Source organism: Salmo salar, chromosome 25 (genome assembly GCF_965601325.2).
Source record: "Salmo salar chromosome 25, fSalSal1, whole genome shotgun sequence".
NCBI lineage: Eukaryota > Metazoa > Chordata > Actinopteri > Salmoniformes > Salmonidae > Salmo > Salmo salar.
The window spans coordinates 36,274,202-36,287,500 of record NC_138315.1 but is presented as its reverse complement, the minus strand read 5'-3'; the positions used below and the strand labels follow the sequence as shown (position 1 = coordinate 36,287,500).

Genomic DNA, 13,299 nt, shown 5'->3' with positions numbered 1-13,299 from the left:
CAGAACGCCCTAGCAAACCCAAAACCTATTTGAAGTTAACAATGTTCACTGTTGCCCCTAGTGGCCGGTTTCCACGTCATCTCCATGTGTCCTCAGACATGGATGGACGTCGAATACTGACTTGTATCACAAGCGACCTGCCAAGAACTCTCCCCCACACAGTGATAATAAATCACCATACGCCTGATGCTACCCCAGGGATGGAGGGAGAGGTGAGGATGGTATGTGGTCCACACTCCGTCAGGCTGTCATCCCCCTCTCTCTGTCTATCCATCTATCCGTGCTCTGTATTGATGGAGGGGCTAAGTGGCTTTTACTCTGAGGCAGATGGATGGTGTCTGTACAGGACCAACAGTGCTATCTATTACTCCTGCTAACACATTAGCATGTTAGGGCCTCCAACACCCTGCCAGGGAGCTGGACCATAACCATCAGTCTGAGTTGAGTTGGACTCAGTTAGATATGGACACAGTGTGCTGGTTTAGCTGTGCTGGGCTGGTTTGGATTGGACTGACTGGGATAGGCTGGATAGGGCTGGATATGGCTGGATATGGCTGGGCTAGGTTGGGCTGGGCTCACCTTGGCTGGGCTGGACTAAGTTGGGCTGGGACCAATAGGGCTGGATAGGGCTAGATAGGGCTGGGCTAGATAGGGCTGGGCTAGATAGGGCTGGGCAGGATTGGACACCCCCCCACACACAAACCCACATACAGTATAGAGACCTTTTCCTCTGTCAATACATCAGCCAACCATCCATGTGAACGTTCCTTCTGAATAAGTCTGTCTCCTCACCTCATGTTATAATTGCATGTGGACACAATTAAGACATTATCTAATGAATGACAAATTAAACATTATATTCCAGTAATTTTCCCTCTTCAGTTCCTTTTCTATTCAGTCTCTTTCTTTAACTGCCATGATAAGATGCAAATGAGCACTACAGCAGGCAGTAAATTAACACACAGAGACGTTATATGGACTACAACAAAATGTCTTACTGCTGAAATAATAGGTCTTCACCAGAGTCATTGTGTGGGGGTGGAAACTTGGAAAAGATTGAAAAAAATACTATTCACTGGAGGAAAGATGGCTCTCCGCTCCTAAGGACTGTGGGCTCTTGTCCTCTGTGGCCGACATGAGTAAGATATTTAAGCGTGTTAACCCTCGCAAAGCTGCCGGTATCACGGTATCACTAGCCGCGACCTCAGACCATGCTGGCTGGGGTGTTTACGGACATATTCAGGAACCATAGTTCCTGTACCCAAGAAAGCAAAGGTAACTGAACTAAATGACTATCGCCCCGTAGCACTCACTTCTGTCATCATGAAGTGCTTTGAGAGGCTAGTTAAGGATCATATCACCTCCACCTTACATAACACCCTAGACCCTCTTCAATTTGCATACCGCCCCAATAGATCCATAGATGATGCAATCGCCGTTGCACTGCACACTGCCCTATCCCATCTGGATGTAAGAATAGTAAGAATAGTGTTCATTGACTATAGCTCAGCCTTCATCACCATAGTACCCTCCAAGCCCATCATTAAGCTCGGGGCCCTGGGTCTGAACCCCACCCTGTGCAACTGGGTCCTGGACTCCCCCCCCCCCCCCGGTGGTGAAGATAGGAAACAACACCTCCACTACGCTGATCCTCAACACAGGGGCCCCACAAGGGTGTGTGCTCAGCCCCCTCCTGTACTCCCTGATTACCAGTGACTGCATGGCCAAGCACAACAATCATCAAGTTTGCAGATGACACAACAGTAGTGAGCCTGATTATCAACAATGACGAGACCGCCTACAGGGGGGAGGTGAGGGCCCTGGCGGAGTGGTGCCAGGAAAATAACCTCTCCCTCAATGTCGACAAAATGAAGGAGCTGATCGTGGACTTCAGGAAAAACCAGAGAGAGCACGCCCCTATCCACATTGATGGACCGCAGTGGTGAAGGTGAAAAGCTTCAAGTTCCTCGGTGTACCCATCACTGACGATCTGAAATGGTCCACCCACACAAACTCTTCGACCTCAGGAGGCAGAAGAAATTCGTCTAGGCCCCTAAGACCCTCACAAACTCTTACAGATGTACAATTGAGAACATCCTGTCAGGCTGTATCACAACCTGGTATGGCAACTGCACTTCCCGTAACCGCAGGGCTCTCCAGAGGATGGTGCAGTCTGCCCAACGTGTCACTGGGGCATACTGCCTGCCCTCCAGGACACCTACAGCACCCGATGTCACAGGAAGGCCAAAAAGATCATCAAGGACTTCAACCACCCGAGCCACGGCCTGTTCACCCCGCAATCATCCAGAAGGCGAGTTCAGTACAGGCGCATCAAAGCTAGGACCGAGAGACTGAAAAACAGCTTCTATCTCAAGACCATCTAAAAGCAATCACTAGCCGGCTACCACCAGGTTACTTAACCCTGCACCTTAGAGGCTGCTGCACTACAGTGCCTTCGGAGAGCACTCAGACTCCTTGACTTTTTCCACATATTCTTTTACGTTACAACCGTATCCTAAAATGTATATAAAAAAAACAATTATCATCATGGAGGATACGCCATGACAAAATAAAAAACAGGATTTTAAAACTTTTTACAATGAAGGTCCACAAGAACACAGTGGCCTCCAACATTCTTAAATGGAAGAAATCTTGAGCCACCAAGACTCTTCCTAGAGCTGGCCGCCCGGCCAAACTGAGCAATCAGGGGAGAATGGCCTTGGTCAGGGAACCTGATGGTTACTCTGACAGAGCTCTAGAGTTCCTCTGTGTAGATGGGAAAACCTTCCAGAAGAACAACCATCTCTGCAGCACTCCACCAATCAGGCCTTTATGGTAGAGTGGCCAGACGGAAGCCACTCCTCAGTAAAAGACACATGGCAACCAGCTTGGAGTTTGCCAAAAGGCACCAAAAGACACTCAGACCATGAGAAACAACATTCTCTGGGCTGATGAAACCAAAATGAAACCAAAAACCTCTTTGGCCTGAATACCAAGCGTCACGTCTGGAGGAAACCTGGCACCATCCCTACAGTGAAACATGGTGGTGGCAGCATCATGCTGTGGGGATGTTTTTCAGCGGCAGGGACTGGGAGACTAGTCAGGATCGAGGCAAAGATCAAAGTACATTAGAGATCCTTAATGAAAATCTGCTCCAGAGCTCTCAGGACCTCAGACGGGCAAAGGTTCACCTTCCAACAGGATAACGACCCTAAGCACACAGCGAAGACAACGCAGGAGGGGCTTTGGGACAAGTCTCTAAATGTCCTTGAGTGGCCCAGACAGAGCCCGGACTTGAACCAGATCGAACATCTCTGGAGAGACTTGAAAATAGCTGTGCAGCAATGCTCCCCATTCAACCTGACAGAATATGAGAGGATGAAGAGAGGAATGGGAGAAACTCCCCAAATACAGGTGTGCCAAGCTTGTAGCGTCATACACAAGAAGACTCGAGGCTGTAATCGCTGCCAAAGGTGTGTCAACAAAGTATTGAGTAAACGTTCTGAATACTTACGTAAATGTAACATTTCTGTTTTAAAAATGTTATAGGAAATTTCCTGGCCATGGACCCAAAATATCGATGTTTTGTTCCCCAAGCCACTTAGTTATGGCTAGGTGCTCCATCATGCTGGAAAAGGCATTGTTCGTCACCAAACTGTTCCTGGATGGTTGGGAGAAGTTACTCTTGGAGGATGTGTTGGTACCATTCTTTATTCATGGCTGTGTTCTTAGGCAAAATTGTGAGTGAGCCCACTCCTTGGCTGAGAAGCAACCCCACACATGAATGGTCTCAGGATGCTTTACTGTTGGCATGACACAGGACTGATGGTAGCGCTCACCTTGTCTTCTCCGGGCAAGCTTTTTTCTGGATGCCCCAAACAATCGGAAAGGGAATTCATCAGAGTCCTCAGAAGTCCAATCCCTATAACTTTTGCAGAATATCAGTCTGTCCCTGATGTCTTTCCTGGAGAGAAGTGGCTTCTTTGCTGCCCTTCTTGACACCAGGCCATCCTCCAAAAGTCTTCGCCTCACTGTGCAAGCATATGCACTCACACCTGCCTGCTGCCATTCCTGAGCAAGCTCTGTACTGGTGGTGCCCCGATCCCGCAGCTGAATCAACTTTAGGAGACGGTCCTGGCGCTTGCTGGACTTTCTTGGGCGCCCTGAAGCCTTCTTCACAACAACTGAACTGCTCTCCTTGAAGTTCTTGATGATCCGATAAATGGATGCAATCTTACTGGCAGCAATATCCTTGCCTGTGAAGCCCTTTTTGTGCAAAGCAATGATGACGGCAAGTGTTTCCTTGCAGGTAACCATGGTTGACAGAGGAAGAACAATGATTCCAAGCACCACCCTCTTTTTGAAGCTTCCAGTCTGTTATTCGAACTCAATCAGCATGACAGAGTGACCTCCAGCCTTGTCCTCGTCAACACTCACACCTGTGTTAACGAGATAATCACTGACATGATGTCAGCTGGTCCTTTTGTGGCAGGGCTTAAATACAGTGGAAATGTTTTTGGGGGATTCAGTTCATTTGCATGGCAAAGAGGGACTTTGCAAATAATTGCAATTCATCTGATCACTCCTCATAACATTTTGGAGTATATGCAAATTGCCATCATACAAACTGAGGCAGCAGACTTTGTGAAAATCAATATTTGTGCAATTCTCAAAACTTTTGGCCACGACTGTACATACTGTATTCTACTGTATTTTAGTCAATACCACTCCGACAATGCTCATCCTAATATTTATGTATTTCTTAATTCCATTCTTTTACCTTTAGATTTGTGTGTGTTGTTGTGAATTGTTAGATACTACTGCACTGTTGGAGCTAGGAAGACAAGCATTTCGCTACACCCGCATGTGTATGTGATCAATAACGTTTGATTTGATTTGATTTATTTTAACATTTATGCAAAATAAACAATAGGGCTACACCACAACAACCCAACAATACATAACAGAACACTACACAACACTACACAACAGTACTCAACACAACAGAACACTACACAACACTACAACACTACACAACAACACAACACTAAACTACACAACACTAAACTACACAACAACACTACACACCAACACTGCAACACAACAACACTATAAAAGATCACAACACTACACAACAACACAACACTGCACAACAACACACAACACAACACTACACTACACAACAACACAGCAACACAACACAACAACAAAACACAACAACATAACACTACACAACACAACACAATAGTAAATCCTGTGAGGAGTGTTGTGTTACCGTTTTCCTCCAGGTGTTTTCGGATGATGTAGCTGGTCTCAGTTCCCTCGGTGGTGTAGTCCAGTGGAATGTTCCCGTTCACATCCTGCAGTAAAACATTCACCCCAGCCTTCCAAAACACATGGAACGTTCGGAACCCACCATAAAACGAGGAGGGAGAGAAAGCAGAAGAGAGAGACACAAATAAGTTGAGTGGTTTCACAGGTCATTCATAAGAGGGAGATTGATGATAAAGTATGCCCAATTATCAGGACCTCCCAGCAGTGTGTACCTGAGGAGAACCACAAGGACATAAACACTCAGTGGAGGTAATTAAACAACTCATTAAATATTGGACTGTGGGGGCCCCAGGGCAGGGATGTGTGCACAACTCTGCCTTTTACTGTTCCCTCAATTCAATGTTTTTCTTCAAGGGCTTTATTGGCATGGGAAACATATGTTAACATAACCAAAGCAAGTGAAATAGACAATAAGCAAAAGTGAAATAACAATAAAAATTAACAGTAAACACTACACTCACAAAAGTTCCAAAATAATGAAGGCATTTCAAACGTCATATTATGTATATATACACTGTTGTAACGATGTGCAAATAGTTAAAGAACAACATTGAAAATAAATAAACATAAATATGGGTTGTATTTACAATGCTTTTTGTTTTTCACTGGTTGCCCTTTTCTTGTGGCAACAGGTCACAAATCTTGCTGTTGTGATGGCACACTGTGGTATTTCACCCAGTAGATATGAGCGTTTATCCAAATTGGGTTTGTTTTTGAATCTTTGTGGATCTGTGTAATCTGAGGTAAATATGTGTCTCTAACATGGTCATACATTTGGCAGGAGGTTAGGAAGTGCAGCTCAGTTTCCACCTCATTTTAAGGACAGCGTGCACATAGTCTGTCTTCTCTTGAGAGCCAGATCTGTCTACGACGGCCTTTCTCAATTGCAAGGCTATGCTCAATGAGTCTGTACATAGTCAAAGCTTTCCTTGACTTTGGGTTAGTTACAGTGCTCAGGTATTCTGCCACTGTGTACTCTCTATTTAGGGCCAAATAGCCTTCTGGTTTGCTGTCTTTTGGAAGTAATTATTTCCAATGTGTTAATAATAATCTTTTTGTTTTCTCATGATTTGGTTGGGTCTTATTGTGTTGCTGTCCCGGGGCTCTGTGGGGTCTGTTTGTATTTGTGAACAGAGCCCCAGGACCAGCTTGCTCTTCTCCATGTTCATCTCTCTGTAGGTGATGGCTTTGTTAAGGAATTTTGTGTTCCTTTTGATGGCATAGAAGGCTCTTGACTTGTCGCTGTGGCGCTGATGTTTAGGCCAAGGTATGTATAGTTGTTTTGTGTGCTCTAGGGCAACGTTGTCTAGATTAAATTTGTATTTTTGATCCTGACGACTGGACCTTTTTGGAACACCATTATTTTTGTCATACTGAGATTTACAGTCAGGACCCAGGTCTGGCAGAATCTGTGCAGAAGATCTAGGTGCTGCTCTAGGCCCTCCTTGGTTGGTGACAGAAGCACCAGATCATCAGTAAACAGTAGACATTTGACTTCAGATAAAAGTAGGTTGAGGCCATGTGCTGCAGACTGTTCTAGTGACCTCACCAATTTGTTGATATATATGTTGAAGAAGGTGGGGCGCTGCATCCCTGTCTCACCCCACGGCCCTGTGGAAAGAAGTGTGTGTGTTTTTAACTGCACAGTTGTTGTTTGTGTCCATGGATTTTATGTTGTATTTTTTACTTTCCATCAATTTGTATAGCAGACCCTCATGCCAAATTGAGTCAAAGGCTTTTTTTTAAATCAACAAAGCATGAGAAGTCTTTGCCTTTGTTTTGATTAGTTTGTCAATTAGGGCGTGCAGGGTAAATTACCGTCTGTCATACGGTAATTAGGTAAAAAGACAATTTGACATTTGCTCAGTACATTGTTTTCACTGAGGAAATGTACAAGTCTGCTGTTAATGATAATGCAGAGGATTTTCCCAAGGTTGCTGTTGACACAAATCCCACGGTAGTTATTGGGGTCAAATTTGTCTCCACTTTTGTGGATTGGTGTGATCAGTCCTTGGTTCCAAATATTGGGGAAGATGCCAGAGCTAAAGATGCTGTTAAAGAGTTTAAGAATAGCCAATTGGAATTTGTTGTCTGTATATTTTACATTTAGTTGAGGATACCATCAACACCACAGGAGGGTTTGTATTTTGTCCTGTAGTTCATTCAATGTCATTGGAGAATCCAGAAGGTTCTGGTCGTCTGTAATAGTTGATTCTAAGATTTGAATTTGATCATGTATTTGTTTTTTTGTTTGTTCTTTGTTCTAGGGCCAAAAAGATTGGAGAAGTGGTTTACCCATACATCTCCAGTTTGGAAAGATAACTCTTCGTATTGTTGTTGGTTTAGTGTTTTCCAATTTTCCCAGAAGTGGTTAGAGTCTACATTGAGTTGATTTCTGACGTGCTATTCCTTCTTTTTCCATAGTGTATTTCTGTATTGTTCTAGTGATTCAGCATGGTGAAGGCGTAGACTCAGGTTTTCTAGGTCTCTATGTTTTTGGTTGGATAGGTTTCTCAATTTCTTTCTTAGATTTTTGCATTCTTCATCAAACCATTTGTCATTGTTGTTAATTTTCTTCGGTTTCTGTAAAAAAAAATTTAATTTGATAAGGAAGCTGAAAGGTCTAATATACTGCTATGTTTACACCTTCACTATTACAGTGGAACGTTTTGTCTGTGAAGTTTGTTGTTCCCTAATTGTTGGCTAATTGTTTTTTCGTGGGTTTCCACCCTACATTACTTCCATCTATAGCATTTCTTAAAATTATTAATTTCCTTTGGTTTTGATGCCTCATGATTGAGTATTGCTCTGTTCAAGTAGACTGTGATTTTGCTGTGATCTGATAGGGGTGTCGGTGAACGTTCCCCTCGAAGCCTACCAATGACTATGTACATATCCATCGTCCGACAGAGCTGCAGGAGTTGTAACCCATTTTTGTTGGTTATGTTGTTGTAGTTGTGCCTTGGGGGGCATATGGGGGAGGGAATGCTGTCAGCTGCAGGCAGGTGTTTGTCCCACTGTGTGCTGAGGGTTTCAGGTTCTTGTCTGTTTCTGGCATTTAGGTCTCCACAGACTAGTACATGTTCCTGGGCCTGGAAATGATTGATTTCCCCCTCCAGGATGGAGAAGCTGTCTTCATTAAAGTATGGGTATTCTAGTGGGGGGATATAGGTAGCACACATGAGCACATTTTTCTCTGTTAAAATAATTTATTTTTGAATTTCTAGCCAAATGTAAAATGTTCCTGTTTTGATTGATTTAAAAGAGTGAGTTAGGTCTGCTCTATACTAAATTAGCATACCCCCTGAGTCCCTTCCCTGTTTCACACCTGGTAGAGGACAACCAGTGGGTTCGTCTCCTCTATACCATGTTTCTTGTAGGATGACAATGTCTGTATTTCTGGTTTATTTGGTGAAGTCCAGGTTCCTGCTCTTTAGGCCTTGGATATTCCAGGATGAGATAGTGAAGGTTTTGTGTTTCATAAAGTGTCCAATGTTGTTGGTCGTGTGGTTTGGCCAAATACCAGTAAGTGTGATCAGAGCCTGCTGAGCATCTGGCACATGCCATTGGCTTGGGCTAGTGTAATATTGAGGGTTGGGTCTGTTTGCCTACTCACGGCCTGGGCGTTTGTGTGACTTCCATGTTGAGGCCCTCTTTGCGGGGGTGGGGTGCATGGGTTGGGCAGGAGGGGTATAGGTCTGATCTGAGGGGGCCTAAATGGGGTGTGGGCATGGTTGACATGGGGGGGGGGTGTTGATTGGTTGGGGTGGGGGTGTGGATGTGGCTGGTGGTGCTGTGGTCTTGAGGTTGGTCTTCCCGGCGTGGGTCATCTATGTGTAGGTCCAGGGGGGGAGAGTGTCTGGGAGAGTGTCTCGCTGGTCTGGGCGGGGTGTCTACTGATCTGTTGCTCCTGTGTGAAGTGTTGGGGCTGCGTTTGAGGGCGATGTCCTTTAGGGTCCGGGAGAAGGTGGGCACTGCTGCCTTGTATAGGTAGACTTGGTCGTAAAGGCTGTTCAAGTCCAGGGTGAAGTGGTGGGCCAAGTAAACATTTGGTTTTGAGACACAGTCACGGCAAATACTTGCGTTTACCTGCTGTATGGCAGCAGGGTGGAAGTCTTTTCATGGTAGCAAGGTGGAGATAACCACTTGCGCGTTGGGGAAAGCAGAGGAAGCTTTTTCAATCAATCCCTTGAGTAATGTGGCCACCCTTTCCTGCTGTGCTCTTGGGTCCTTGTGGCTGTGTGCAGTATTATGTGGCTGGGTGACCCTAGTTGGTCCTCAGACAGAAGGTCTAGGGCACGCTGGGTGTTTGGACACCAGAGTTGAGACACTCTGTGTTTGGGAAAAAGTACATTTTCTTGTATATAAGGAGTACAATCTGTGTCTTGTGTATGTCCTCAGTGGGTGTGGGGGGGTTGTTAGGAGGGCTATCAGGATGGCTGACAGGGGGGGGGGGTGCTCAGAGGGGGTCAGATCCCCGGGCTTGGGGTTCTTCATTTGTCTGTTCTGCTGTGATGTCGATGCTATGGTCAGGGTCTGGTGTGGACTGTTCTGCTGTGGTGTCGGGAGCTGAGGTGGGCTGTTCTGCTGGCTTCTCTGCGGGGGTGGCCACCTCTCTAATGGGTTGTTCTCTGTCACACGCCATCTCTCTCTCATCTCATGTCTCTGTCTGTCTGTCTGTCTGTCTGTCTGTCTGTCTGTCTGTCTGTCTGTCTGTCTGTCTGTCTGTCTGTCTGTCTGTCTGTCTGTCTGTCTGTCTGTCTGTCTGTCTGTCTGTCTGTCTGTCTGTCTGTCTGTCTGTCTGTCTGTCTGTCTGTCTGTCTGTCTGTCTGTCTGTCTGTCTGTCTGTCTGTCTGTCTGTCTGTCTGTCTGTCTGTGCTGTGTCTCTCTCTCTCTCTCTCTGTCAATATCCCCTTTTCCCTCTCTATAACTTACTTAAAGTGGAACTAACAGCGTTTTAGCAACATGAAATCTTATTTAAATCTGTTCATATACAGTCCCTGGAAGAATATGACACTTTTTTTTTTTACATTTGCTGACAAGGAAACACTTAGATTTGGTAATTTCCACGTTTTTATAAATTCTTAGAATGTTTGGGAATGATGCATAGTAAGGCATTTGTGAAAATTATTTAGCAATTTAGAGTGGGAAAGCGGCTGTGTGTTTGGACAACTAAAAGACACTGCAATACATAAAACCTAATAAAACATCTGGCTCATCTAGGACCGGAGTCTATGCAGATCGGTACACCACAGCCAATCAGCGCTATAGTAGACCTTGATGCAAATAAGCCATTTACCACATGGGCATAATTCACTTTGAACTGGACTAGCTATGTGTTTACAGGCAGTCGATCATTAGAACACATTCGCCAAAAGCCACAAAATACACCTGAATGGATTTCTGAAAATATGTAAATACCACGGGAGTCCTCTTACATTTGGGAACTTTACAGTCCTATTGTTCAAACAACCATGAAAAGGTAGGCTCTCTCTCCCTCAGTTATGCAGATCAACAACAACAAGATCAACAACTAATGCTAGTCAGAGCGAGATGAGCTGAACATTAGATAAACCCTCTCAAACTTGTTTAGCTAGTTGGCCGTCAAAATTGCACTGATAAACGATGGGGAATAGTAGCCTGCTCGTACTTCTGCAGCTTGCCTGTCAATGCTTGCTTGTCCCAACCCACATTTTGACAAGTGAATGGGAACTTGCCTGCCTGCCCGCCCATTTGATCAACGGCAAATACATTTAATTGATAACTAGTTCATAAACTGCCGCCAGTGTGTCAGAGTGCGCTCTGGGTCGTTCATAAATTCAGAGCGTTGTGAGATCATCGGTTCGTAAATTCAGAGAGTTTCGCTCTCCTAGCACATACTGCACGATTGACCCTGGATGCTCTGGCTGAGGAGTAGGGTTGATCCGTGTGTTCCTCAGCGGCAGTCAAGTATACAAGTTAACTGGTTAAAGTTGGCTTGCTACTTCCAGACACAAATGGGAGAACATCTCACTCTAACCATTTCACTCGCCTTAGCAGAGCTGGTTAGGCTGTTTACATTTTATCATGACTCTTACTTTTCCCCCCCTACACTTACTGACACAGGTCATATTAAGCGGGTGTTGCACGTTTGTAAATTAATAAATTATTCTGTGCTCTGTCACACTCAGATGAGAGTAATCGGAGTAGGTAGCCAGAGTGAATTTATGAACGCAAGAGATATGCTAACGGGATAACAGTTGTTCAAGTTCAGCATAGCTAGCTAGCAAAGATACTTTTTTTAACACCTGCATCTAGCTGTACCACCAAAAAAAGGATGAGGGGGGAAAAGTTGATCACTCACCTACTCCTCCAATGACATGACATCCTCCCAGAAGCTACAGTAGCTAGCTAACATTAGGTTCCAGTTTTCTTGGCTTGCTTAATAAAGAGGTACATGAATAGATAGTGTAATAAAGATAATCTAACGTTTTACCTAATGATATATAAGGAGGGCATTTGCACAACATGTTTCACAACAGCACACAACAAAATTCCAGAGACATATTGAGCGACCAACTGATACCAATCACGACCACACCCAGAGACAGATGGCTGACTTAAGCCCTAGCCACATGAACTGACCACTGGTGTAAAGAACAACATTCCATGAATATCGCAAGCACCCAGACACGAATTACCAGAAATACACACACACACACACACACACTTAGGGGTGTTAGACTCCGAGGACAAAGGACACTGCCAAGGGCCAATGGGAAGTCGACACCACCTGGAGAGTGGACCGTCCCTCCACTCATCGACCAGTCAGGAGAGCGGACCCACTAGACTCAACCTACGTCAACACACTGTTATTTCATTGTATAAATTGGATGTATACTATGTTTCGGGGCTCTCTTCTGCTAGTTCCCTATGCGCTAAACGAAGGAGTCCGTGCACGCTCAGCCAAATATCTTTGTCTCATAATAAACTGCCTTAATATAAACTGAATCCACCTGGTACAGCGTCTTGACTTGGTCTCCTTCTCAAGTAATTGATCATCAACAATAGGCTAGCCTATTAGCCACATTATGAGTTGTGCTCAATTGCCCTTGCTAGTTTGATTGTATTGACATTCCCAGCCATAGTTACATTCATCTGTTTTTGTCCAAAAAATTGAGGCATTGAAACTGAAAGAGGGCATCCTGAATGGGAGGAGGCAGCAAACAATGTACCAGTCTGTGATTTACATCCTGATAGCAATATTCTTTTGACTACCAAGAAATGTATTGGTGAATTATATTAGCTAATCATGCTTTGAACTGCATCCATCTAGTCTGCCAATAATGCCTGTACGTCATGGAATTGTTAGTCAAGTGGAACCTATTTTTAAAACCTCTTATGAAGTTGGTTTTGTAGCATAAACTTGGAATTTGATATTTTTATTACTGATATTATGATTGTCTGTTTGTTTCATATTTGCTAAGTAGTTAAAGGACTGTCAGTTCCACTTTAAGCTAACACATTTCCTTTCAAGTCGCCATTGTCAGTCCTTCACCATACATTGCTGTTTGTTGTTTTCCTAAACAATAAAAGATGTTGCAGTGTAACGATTGTGGCTGGGCTGGGGCAGATAAGAGGGACAGGGGTCTTTAAGTGAGGCTCCTTATTGAATATTTACCGCTAATAGAATTCTAACGACCATGTTAGGACAGAACACAAGATGAATTGGCTAGTCCTCAGGCAGACAGAGAGAAGTGGAGTGTGTGTTTAGGGGGGGTTGGAGACGGTTTTACCTAATATAGAGAATGGAGGAAGAGGAATACATAGACGATGGACATAGGCTAGAGAGTGACTTGCAAATGATGAACCCAAAACCCCAAAATCTGCAGTCCAAACCCTTATATCTCAGAGCCCTGGACCATTAAATGCAAACCACAAACACCTGGAACTTAAACATCCTGCAATTCATCACATCAAGTCTCT

The 13,299-nt window shown here is 44.5% G+C and overlaps 1 protein-coding gene across 1 annotated transcript in view; it reads right to left on the bottom strand.

Annotated features, from left to right (window-relative positions):
- LOC106595389 (unconventional myosin-XVI) overlaps positions 1 to 13,299 on the bottom strand; it is a 255,328-nt gene that overhangs the window by 175,536 nt on the left and 66,493 nt on the right. The window contains exon 5 of the mRNA XM_082969131.1: positions 5,276 to 5,384. Coding sequence (XP_082825257.1) covers positions 5,276 to 5,384 — 109 coding nt within the window. The remainder of the gene's footprint in view (positions 1 to 5,275; positions 5,385 to 13,299) is intronic.